The sequence below is a fragment of the Bombina bombina genome, chromosome 2, assembly GCF_027579735.1.
Source record: "Bombina bombina isolate aBomBom1 chromosome 2, aBomBom1.pri, whole genome shotgun sequence".
NCBI lineage: Eukaryota > Metazoa > Chordata > Amphibia > Anura > Bombinatoridae > Bombina > Bombina bombina.
The window spans coordinates 1,322,766,272-1,322,779,429 of record NC_069500.1 but is presented as its reverse complement, the minus strand read 5'-3'; the positions used below and the strand labels follow the sequence as shown (position 1 = coordinate 1,322,779,429).

The following is a 13,158-nucleotide window of genomic DNA, read 5'->3' as shown; positions in this document are numbered from 1 at the left end:
AGGTTGCTTTATATATTTAGAACTTTCTTACATCCAATGGGGCAATTGAAGAATTACAGATTGGATAAGTGTAAAATTAATAAAAATGAAATGTTTGAAAAACAATATTATTTATTGGGTACTGGGGTGATCTAGACATAAATTACTAACAAAGTTGGCATGGGTAATTGATGAGATCCCTTCTGTTAAATGGTATTTCCAATATCTTATTCACCTGCTGAACAGCATTTCATTCTTTATCCTTGTCTCTTATATTCCTTTCTCTTGCAGACTTTTCCTTTGTTTTGTTTTTTTTTTATATATTTTTTTCGTCCTCCTTTCTCTCTTAACCTCACCCCTTTGCTTCAGTCCATCTCCTCCCCTTTCCTGCCCCAGCTCTTTAACTCCCCTCCTCTCTCCACTCGTGGGAATTCCTGCATTTGCCTCCCTCTTTCCTGCAGTTTGATTTGCTTCCCTAATTGACCTAAATAAAGCTCCTGACTGACAAGGCACTTCTAGGGCCCCCAGGCACACACACTACTAAGCAGAGAAGTGAACTGATCGCCAGTAATTCTCCTTATTTTCCTTGAATAATCCTATTTGCTGATTGTGCTCGTCCAATTGGAGAATTACAACTTTTCTTCTGCAGAACGTTTAACTTGCTTGACATTTTTATTTGTTATCTGCGCCCATAGATTTGCTACGCTCCATAGACACCAGGCGCCCTCCTCACTCTGGCTATGTGAAATGATTGCACTGGGAGCGCAGCATCCATTTGCCTTGCGCTTAGTCCGGGCTGGCGACCAGTGAGCAGCACGGCCAGTGAGCTACACAACTAGCTGCCTCGTCATTTTCCTCCATCTGTGACTCTAGACCAGGGGGATCACAATGCCTGATGACTCTACCGAGAACCAGAGCGCTACCTCGGCAAGAGTCTCTTCCTTTTTCATCGAGAATTTATTGGGAACCGAATCCAAGGAAGAGAAGAAGCGCCCGAGCCCAGATGATGAGCAGAGGGGGCCTGTTGGTAGCCATTGTAATTCAATGTGCTGTCAGCTCTCCCCATACAGCAGCTATCCACTTAGGGAGAATACTGCCATGGAGTGGTATAGGAGAGCACAAGCCACTTACATAGGATGCACTAGCCCGGAAAGTAAGTGTCAGTCCATTACAGGCTTTTTGTGAATATTATTTATGTTCCATCGACCACATAGCATTATATGAATCTTTCATGATTGCTGACTTCCTCACTTGCAAAATAATGAAGCAATAATGAATCATGATTCTATGCCATGTTTAGTAAACCTATAGTATTCATCAAAACAGAGGGAAATGCATCTGTATTTATACTTATTACTGCTGGTAGCATTATTATTATAACAATTATTATTAATAACAATAACACAATTATAAGAATACATGTTAATATAAGTAGATTATTGTGCAGTGCAGTATTAGTCACCAGTTACTTTAGACGTGATAACAAGCAATGTGAGTACAGAATATCATTACTTAGATATTCTCTTGTGTAGATCTTTTCTATAATCAAATTTGTACCTGAATTCTTCTTCGTGCAAAGGACCTGATATGCATAAGCTCACAGGCATGGAGAGAATTCCTGCAGAATCTTTGTGATTTATTTATTTAATTAGCCATTGTATTGTAATGTCGGTGTCTCTCCTTCACATACAAAACCCTGTATAGTCAGATAAATATATTTTAAATTAAATTGAGTCTTTCTAACATTTTTAGGGACCTCTCTATAATAACTAGTTGTCTAGATTATCTCATCTGAGCGGTGATCTTCTGTATATCAGACCCAATAAGGCTACCGGTGTAAACCCCATATCTATGTGTTAAATGTCCCTTAAAATTGTATTAGAGGAAAATGTATTGATCAGGTATTTTAAAAGGCTGATTCCGAAGAGTTATCTAATGCAGAAATGTCCTGCTGGGCAGTTAGTAGGAGCAAATAGTTTTAAAGTATGTTAATCGGATTGACATTTGAACTGTGGTTGATATTTTTATATGAACAGCTCCTTTGTCTTTTAGCTAGGCCTTCACGTTTATGGAATGGAGATTGTATAGAAATGAAATATCTATGTATTTAATGACTTGCAAAACATAACTAAATTCCTATTTATACACTCCTGTTATTATTTTTTTATCTAAAAATGTGTGTGTGTGTGTGTGTGTGTGTGTGTGAGTGTGTGTGTGTGTGGGGGGGTATATTTTAATTAATTAAGCAAGATACATGTAAACAATAAATTAATCACATACTATATTTTAAACTCATTTTACTTTTTTAATTCTGGAAATAATGTACTAGATACTATATGAACTAAGGAAGTATATATATGTATATATATATATATATATGTATATATATATATATATATATATATATATATATATATATATATATATATATATATATATATATATATATATGTATATATATATATATATATATATATATATATATATATATATATATATATATATATATATATATATATATATATATATATACATACAAATATGTTACTGTGGATGTTCAGTATTTTGTCTGAGCTATAAGCAATAACACAAATGTATTTTTTTTTATTATCTATTGTAATTGACATCTATTTCACAAGCTGAATTAGTTATTTGGTTTTACTGTTACAACACTAATTCTATTGGGCAGGTTTTTTAATGGCTCAGAAAATGTCAGGGTTGTAGGAGCAAATAATTCTTAAACATTGGAATTTTTTGCTAAATTATCATATTATTTTGTTTTGTAAAATATCTAATATTTCTTTATTCGTAATTTGCCCATTTCTGTGTGATCAGTATAGAAATATACTGACGAGTATGTATATTACATAAAATAAATATAGTCTTACAAAAATTACAATATAAAAAATATACACAATTTTGAAACTATCTTATTTTTTTCTGTCTTGTTTTTTTAGCGAGTGATCGAGATACTCCTGACATTTCAGAGGCATTTGACAAGCAGCACAGGGGCTATAGACAACACAGTGAGGGGTCTGAGGACAGGAGAGATGACTTTCAGTGTAAGGAAGAGGAAAAAGCTGATGAAGACTCTCCAGACCAAAGGACCTCTAGAAAGAAGAAGACTCGCACAGTGTTCAGTAGGAGTCAGGTCTTCCAGCTGGAGTCTACATTTGACATGAAGAGGTATCTCAGTAGCTCTGAAAGAGCAGGTTTAGCAGCTTCTCTTCACCTTACAGAGACTCAAGTTAAAATCTGGTTCCAGAATCGAAGGAACAAATGGAAAAGACAACTGGCTGCAGACTTAGAAGCAGCCAACATGTCCCACACAACCCAAAGGATAGTAAGGGTTCCAATATTATACCATGAGAACTCACCAGCCAGCTCCATAGGATTCAGCCTTCCCCATATCTCTCCTCCCTTAGTGGGATTCTCCAATGCAGTCAACTATTCTCTGGCCAACTTCCCCAATTCAGTTCCATTTATAAGATCGCAGATGACTGGACTTGTTTGAAACCTATAAAGCTCATGGACTTTTTAAATGCTTATTTTTTATTAACTACAAATATCGCTTCTTATACTTGATTTATGCATTTGAATTTAAGACGTGCAATAACTTCTTATCGGTGCATAATGCAACAATATCACCATTAAACTTTTTTTTTTATTCCAGTGAAACTTTTGTGGTGTTATTGGAGTATATTCTATTCCATCATTAGCTACTGAGTTTTCCATACAAAAAGTCTATTGACGCTGGAGATTTATTTCTATATAGATAGGGGGAACTAATCAATATAGCATGTGAAGAATGTAAAGGTGCAGGTATCACAATCTAAGTGGACTATTAAAAAAAATAAAAAATATCTGATTCACTTTCATATATATATATTTTCCAGACAATACTGAGCTTTGGGTAAGAAGTAACTCTATGGAAAGTAATATTTAGCTTATGTTGTACTGTTTCATTTTTGTTGTTGTAGAGCAACAAAATTATTTCCGGGAAAAAATATATTTGACATTTTTTTTTAAACTAAGGATGTGTCACATACACACATATACAGTCACGCACAAACATATACAGCACACAAACACAGTCACACACACACAAAAACACACAGTCACATACACACATAAACGGTCACACACAAACATATACAGCACACATACACAGTCACACACACATACACAAACACACACAGTCACATACACACATACACAGTCACACACAAACATTTACAGCACACATACACAGTCACACACACCCACACAAATACACAAACACACACAGTCACATATACACATACAATGTCACACACAATCATATACAGCATACATACACTGTCACACACACACGCAAAAACACACAACTAAACACAGTCACAAACATACATATACAGTTACAAATACACATACACAGTCACAAACATAATACACATACACAGTGACACACACTTAACAACACACTCATAAACACAAACATAAACACATATACAGTCTCACACACATACACATACACAGTAACACACATACATACAAATACACAGTCACACACACACTCACATAAACAGTCACAATCATACACATAAACAGTCACACATACATACACAGTCACACACACACATACAGACACATGTGCGGGCACACACACACACACACACACACACACACACAAACACACACCTAAACACAAACATACACACATATAAACAGTCACACACACACACAGTCAAACACACAATCACAAATATATACACAAACATACACAGTCACACACACACACATACACAGTCGCACACGAACACACAAACACATACATATATACAAACACACACACAAACACATACATATACACAGACACACACATACACAGTCACACACACACACATCTACACAGTCACACACAAACACATACATATACACAAACACGCGCACACACATACACAGTCACACACAGTCACACACACACATACATATACACAGATAGACACATATACAGTCATGCATATACACAAATACACGCACATACACAGTCACACACACAGTTACACACTCATTCAAACACATACACACAACACACATACAGACAACACACATAGATACTTATTTTTGTATTTTAAGATATTTTCGATTTTAGAATGTTGCAAAAATGTTATATTTTACTCTAGACAACCTGCTCCATCTTCATGAAACCAAATTAAAAACAATGGAAATGAAAGCTTTAAAACTTTTTCCAGCTTCATCAACTCTTAAAGGGTTAACTTTGTTTATTCCACTGAGAAGACGCATTAAAGCTTGGGCGTTGTCATATTTCCTCCACGTGCCTTTTGTGATACCTGTATGAAAATGGGTAAATTAAATGATTCAACTACTGATGATGATGTTGTTTTCGAAATATCCACATTTTATATATCAGATTTAAACGATTAAATACTATAAAGGGATTTTTGATGCAATAATTATTTGTGTAACCGTCAAGATTATTTTTCCTCTTAATTGGGGTGTATGAAGATGAAGATTACACTATATTCTTTGTTAATATCCTTGCATGAATGATGACTCAGTATTTGACCTATTGGTATCCGGACCATTCTGCAATTAGTTAAGTTACTTTTATTATTATTTACTTTACTTTAGTTACTTTAATACTGGGACTGGAAGAACGTTCCTAGTTTATATTTACTATTTTATTCGATTTCAATATTGTAATATTGTAATCACTTTTTATATATATATATATATATATATATATATATATATATATATATATATATATATATATATATATATATATATATATATATATATATTTACAAACATATCATATTAAGAATTGATTTATTGTGCTTTAAATATATATATATATATATATATATATATATATATATATATATATATATATATATATATATATATAATTCACACAAACACACACACACAACTATATATATATGTGTGTGTGTGTGTATTACATATATATACTTAAAACACAATAAATCATCAAAAATCCATGGATTATTAAGTGAAATGTACTTATTTAAATCCATGCTTAATATAAAAATGTTGTAAATATTCGAATTTCAGGTTAAAGCAGTACCAATTAAAATTTCTAAATTAGCCGCAGAAACAAATTCGTATATAGATAATATTTATATATTTATATGTCAGTTGATTATTTATTATTTTAGGGATGCAGGTAAATATTGCCAATAATTATTGAGACTGTAGTTCTTTTGATTGTGGTACATTTCTATTTTGTTTACAATGGAATATCACTTTTATTAAGTTTGGTGCATTATCTGGAGGATTACTAAACCACATTGGGTTGCATAAGGTCAGTACATCTCAGCAAATTGTACTGTAACAAAGAGATTTGCAAGGATTAGAGAGTTTGGAGACCGAATTTAAACAACTTCTTTTTCTAATTATATCAACATATTGTAACATAAGCGCAAGACATTTGTAGAAAAAAAATAACTTACTATAATGTACTATGTATAAGTATCACATTTAATATGGTTTAACAATCTAACAATTTTACCCAGAATTCCCAAGAATTTCAGTGAAATATAAGTAGGTCATGTTTCTTATGTCAAAGAGCCCTGTGTCTGAATGCAAATGCACCTCAAATTCTGTCTGGGTATCAGTTTATTAATGTCTCTGATATTAGGGTTTTCAAAAGTTACCTTCTGCTTTATTATGTTCCTGTTGCAGTCAAATAGCAATCCTACCTGGCAAAATAAATAAATAAATATATAAATAAATTTAAATAAAAAATCCTAAATACACATTCTTAGGTCCAAAAATATAATTATACATAATTTCATTTTTAAATCTAAACACTAACTCTATGGTAAAAGTGGTGTGTGTGTGTGTGGGTGGGTGGCATAGAAATATATTCTAATGTAGGGAAATAAATACATATTTTGCTTAGTTAGGATTAAGATTTGTTGATGTAGAAGATCCAGATCGCTATTATCATATAAATGTAGATTATTAATTTTATTTCTTATTAAACAATAGTTATAGAGCATGCTAGGGAGTTTTTATAATAATTGCTATGCTAATGGGATCCATATTCATGTTTTTATTGAGATTATGTAAAAAATATCTAATTACATAAAACACATTAGAGACATCGCTTTTCACTGCGAGAATGGATCAGGTCTACTAGATATTGTAACCTGGGACTCATAAAATTAGAATAGGCATCAATGCAGTGACATTATTATCAGTCTTATGTGCAAGTAATTGTGCCCTATTGTACATTGCATATTGTGATCAATAATAAAGATCCCTGGATCACAATTACATATTAAAATATTTATATATTTTTTTTTATAATGGGTTATTTGACAAATGTTTGCACATTGCTATATTGATTCAGTTTAAATGATCTTTGTCTGCTAACACACACAAATACAATATAGTATAATCACATAAACATGATACAGAATGTATCCATCTAGAATGGATTATTCACAGTATAGATACTTAGTTAGGCAAATATTTATTTGCATTTAATCTATTTATAATGTTATTTAATCTAATTTTTATAATAAGTAAAAGAAAACAGAATCAATATAAGAACAGAAAATACCAGATGGGAAATATAGAAAAACTGTAACAATATTTTAAATAAATACGATCAGTTTATTTTAGGCAATGAAATGTTCAACATTTGCAACTTTACTATTTCGACTAGTTTATATTTAACACTGGATATTGTACAATAAATACGTTAAAAAAAAAGTATAATGTAAAACTATTGCACTATAATGTATTTGCAGAATTTGCACAAATAGATCATACTTGGGCTTGAACTATGCATTTCCAGCTCTGGATGACCCAGTTTAAAACTGCAGATGTAATTTCCCTGAGAGGAATTAATATAAAGTGAATTTACTGAAAATAAATAAATACAAATACTATATATATATATATATATATATATATATATATATATATATATATATATAGAGAGAGAGAGAGAGAGAGAGAGAGAGAGAGAGAGATAATGTAAACACACACACACACATATATATATATATATATATATATATATATATATATATATATATATATATATATATATATATATTTGTATTTAACACATAGCTTACTACATAATTAAAAAAAAAAAAAAAAAAAATAAGTGAAGGTGTCTTCAGGAATAGCCTCAGATATATTCGGCTATTTAATATTAATTACATTTTATTAGAAAAGCTACGCAATTACCTGAAATATATTAATAAAAAAGTATAAGGGTCAGGTTGTATATTTAAAATTGTATAATTGAGGCAGCATGGTAAAGAAAATATCTGCGTGTAGCAGCATCATATATGTGTGTATATATATTAATATAATATATATATATATAAAATGTGTGCATCATTGATATATATACACTGTACACAGACACACACGTACATATGACATATAGATAGGATCTTGGAAGGGAAACATTTCTTAAATGTTGAAGCATAAGGGTCTATATTTATTCATAGTAATGATGAAATTCACCTCAGTAAGTGACTCTAGTTGAATACTAACCTAGAGCAAAATCTCTTCTCTTTCTGACCTACTATAATTAGGGGTTAGAGGTATAATCTATTGCATTTAAACAATACCGCATTTCGTTAGAGCATTTAAACAAGTTACCTTCTTTTACTGTGTGTTTCTCTCATTCATATGAGTTAAACAGGTAGTCAGATATGTAGTATAGCTATTTATACAGCTAGTGACTGCAGTTTATACAATTATGGTTGCTATATTATCTGTTGGACACACCCTTACTATGTTAACATTGTGTTGTTGTTTTTTAAAAAAATGATCTGATGAAATAGAGCATTTTTTTTTACTAGAATCTCCTTTGAAAACCTAATTACAGCAGGTCTGGGGTATACAATGTTGAGAAACATATACGTTTCTACTTTTCTAGCCATTTTACACTTGAAATTTGACTACTTCATGTTTGGAACAGTCATTTTTTTTTTATTATTATTATCAAATTGACTTAAACTTCAGTTAGAAAAGCAGAGATTTAATCCAGAACATCTCTTCCAGTATCGCTCACAATAAATAGTAAAGTTTTTTGTAGTTGCATGTTAGGGGTTAATCCATAGTGGCTATTACAGCTGATTTGGAGAATATTCTGAGTGTTGGCAATTCTGTAAATACAAGACTATTGTAAACATTCCCTTTACAACTAAATTGCATATTCTAATTGGTTAAAGATTATTTTAAAAACATAGCAGACTTGCCATTAGGTGTAAACAAAGTCAGCTACCCACAAGTAATGTAGGGGATGATGATCTAAACTTTGCCATGAGATGTTATTTTTTACCCTAACCCTCTCAGGGGCTGCCCTGTTGGAATTATCTTTAAAATGGAATCTAAAATATCAAACAGAGACAGATGCGCCACATGGCCCAATATTGTAGTTTCCAAATTTATGTAGATTTTACTATATAGTTGAACTCACATGTATTGGAGCACCTCAATTGGTGCAAATGACACAGTCTGGGATCTATAACAGTCACCCAGCAGACCGGCCTCTCGAGTTGTTCAGGGTCTGTGTAAAATAGAAAACACAAAAAAGCCTATATGGCCTAGTATTGTATGACTAGAGTGATTTCACACCAGATAGTAGTATAAGATTTTGAACTCACATTTGGTGAAGCATCCCCAATGATGCTATAGAGACAAGCTGGGATTAATTCAGTCACCCAACAGACTTAGCTCGTGGCATACAGCATGCAATAGTCCTCTCAGTGGTCTTTAGGTCAGTGATATCCTCAGATAAAAACCAGTTCATAGGCAGCAAGTGTTTATAGTAAAAGTTAAAATCACTTTAATAAAATAATATTAAATTGCGACGCGTTTCTCAGTCTCAGACTGTTTCCTCAGGCATAATAAAATGGTTTACAAACACTTGCTATATATTCCTAAACAAACCACTTAACATAATTGGTAACACTTGTTGTGGGTGTGGTTTATGACATCATCAGTATCCTAGCTACTGATATATTTTAGCAACAAATGTGACACAGTATTGTATACTTAAACAATGTACATCAGAGTTTACATTTTATGAGTCAAGTGAAACAATCTACCTCATACTTTGCAGTGCAAATATTAATCATAATACATAAAACACATCAATATTATAATATTGTAGCAATACATATATTTCCCCATATCCAGTGAGATTTGTCTCATGCTACTCGATCATATCTGATTCCTATCTCTATTTCTATTTAATGTCTAGGCTGGGTCTGTTTTATATCAGAACATCTTTAATCCATTGTTTAATGGTTTATCTTTTTTCTTATTTAGTTTTTAAGTGTCTGATCCCTCTCTGCCAATAGCCCCAATCTACATTTAATATGAGGGTAACTATTTTTTGTTCAAACCTTTGTATTAAACATTATAAGCCCTTTGATTTATTGGTATGTAATAGTTTTATAATCTACTGCTGTGCATAAACTGTGATTTCAAATGGCAAGTTGTTGACTAACCTTATAGGGCTATTGATCCATTAGATTCGAGTAGTTTCAAACGCCATCTGATGTTCTAAATGGCGTGTGTGTTGCGCTAATGCGCATGTGTACAACGTCAATGTGTATGTGAGTAATGTTGCCAAGGGAACAAATAGTGTTAGTCAATTATACGTTGTGCGTAAAACGTGATACGTCCCAAGCTGCGCCAGTGCGTAACGTGAGATTGAATGGGATTCCGGTTCCCTTGGCAACGAAAGCTTGAGACGCCTTAGCAGTGCTGACATGCGCACTGGCGCAGCTTGGGACGTATCACGTTTTACGCACAACGTATAATTGACTAACACTATTTGTTCCCTTGGCAACATTACTCACATACACATTGACGTTGTACACATGCGCATTAGCGCAACACACACGCCATTTAGAACATCAGATGGCGTTTGAAACTACTCGAATCTAATGGATCAATAGCCCTATAAGGTTAGTCAACAACTTGCCATTTGAAATCACAGTTTATGCACAGCAGTAGATTATAAAACTATTACATACCAATAAATCAAAGGGCTTATAATGTTTAATACAAAGGTTTGAACAAAAAATAGTTACCCTCATATTAAATGTAGATTGGGGCTATTGGCAGAGAGGGATCAGACACTTAAAAACTAAATAAGAAAAAAGATAAACCATTAAACAATGGATTAAAGATGTTCTGATATAAAACAGACCCAGCCTAGACATTAAATAGAAATAGAGATAGGAATCAGATATGATTGAGTAGCATGAGACAAATCTCACTGGATATGGGGAAATATATGTATTGCTACAATATTATAATATTGATGTGTTTTATGTATTATGATTAATATTTGCACTGCAAAGTATGAGGTAGATTGTTTCACTTGACTCATAAAATGTAAACTCTGATGTACATTGTTTAAGTATACAATACTGTGTCACATTTGTTGCTAAAATATATCAGTAGCTAGGATACTGATGATGTCATAAACCACACCCACAACAAGTGTTACCAATTATGTTAAGTGGTTTGTTTAGGAATATATAGCAAGTGTTTGTAAACCATTTTATTATGCCTGAGGAAACAGTCTGAGACTGAGAAACGCGTCGCAATTTAATATTATTTTATTAAAGTGATTTTAACTTTTACTATAAACACTTGCTGCCTATGAACTGGTTTTTATCTGAGGATATCACTGACCTAAAGACCACTGAGAGGACTATTGCATGCTGTATGCCACGAGCTAAGTCTGTTGGGTGACTGAATTAATCCCAGCTTGTCTCTATAGCATCATTGGGGATGCTTCACCAAATGTGAGTTCAAAATCTTATACTACTATCTGGTGTGAAATCACTCTAGTCATACAATACTAGGCCATATAGGCTTTTTTGTGTTTTCTATTTTACACAGATCCTGAACAACTCGAGAGGCCGGTCTGCTGGGTGACTGTTATAGATCCCAGACTGTGTCATTTGCACCAATTGAGGTGCTCCAATACATGTGAGTTCAACTATATAGTAAAATCTACATAAATTTGGAAACTACAATATTGGGCCATGTGGCGCATCTGTCTCTGTTTGATATTTTAGATTGCTTAATTGGATCCTGGTCTGGACCACTACAGATTGCTGCCTTGGTATTCTACTATCAAGACCTTTATAAAGGACAATATAGTGATCATTGTCACCCATTAACCACTATCTTTGAGTGAGATATAACTATCCTATTAACATTGTGATTATCAAATTGTTTAGGCTAACATCTATTTACTCTGTTCACAACCTATATACTCGTTTTGAGTGAGATACAACTGTCCTATTAACATTGTGATTATCAAATTGTATAGGTTAACATCTATTTACTCTGTCCACAACATATATACTAGTTACTACTGAATCAGTGTATCATCATTTATACTGAAAAGTGCATTTCTATTGGTAACATATAAGCTACCTCATATACTACATATTACCATTTATAGATACTCTCAAGGGCGCCCCCTTTTCTTTTGTTGTATCTTTAAAATGGGTCAATTCCGGCAAGTGGCAAGATATCTCATATAGAAGGTAATGGAGATCCCTGGAAAGGTAAACTTCTCTAGGAAGAGTTATCAGTGGGCGCACTTTAACCCCTTCCCTCTGTTAGGACGTTCCATGCTGTCCTAAGTGCGCTGGGCTTTAGAGCCATTAGGATGGCGCTGTTGGGCTTTAGAGCTGTTGACTGTCCTGAAAAGCTGCTTCCTAAATGGTAAAGGTGGCTGGAGGGTGTGCTTAGTGTCATAGGTACCCCCACCCGATCCCATCATTGAAATCACACAATCACTTGAACAATAGTGTGATTTCAACTTTTACTTATTTGTTTACATAAAAAACTTTGTTCAGATGTAGACAAATAAGCCCCGGCAGGAAGGGTTCTAAAATGAAATCCTGCATAAAAAGCTGCTTTCTGTTTATAGCATCTTACAGTCGCCTCTATTTTCATCATTGATTTAGTATAACGTACATGTTATGCAGTTATTATCAGTTAAAGCAAATTAGTGAAATATATATAGTAGGGTTAGCCTTAAAGGGCCATGAAACCCAAATGTTTAAACACTTGAAAGTGATGCAGTATAGCAGTAAAAAGCTGACTAGAAAATATCACCTGAACATCTCTATGTAAAAA

At 32.9% G+C, this 13,158-nt stretch overlaps 1 protein-coding gene across 1 annotated transcript; it reads left to right on the top strand.

The window, feature by feature from the left end:
* Window positions 1-431: 431 nt before the first annotated feature.
* HMX1 (H6 family homeobox 1) lies at window positions 432-5,435 on the top strand. Its single transcript, XM_053700909.1, has 2 exons — window positions 432-1,132; window positions 2,937-5,435. The coding sequence occupies exons 1-2, from the start codon at window positions 868-870 to the stop codon at window positions 3,491-3,493; spliced, it is 822 nt and encodes a 273-aa protein (XP_053556884.1). The 5' UTR covers window positions 432-867; the 3' UTR covers window positions 3,494-5,435.
* Window positions 5,436-13,158: the final 7,723 nt, after the last annotated feature.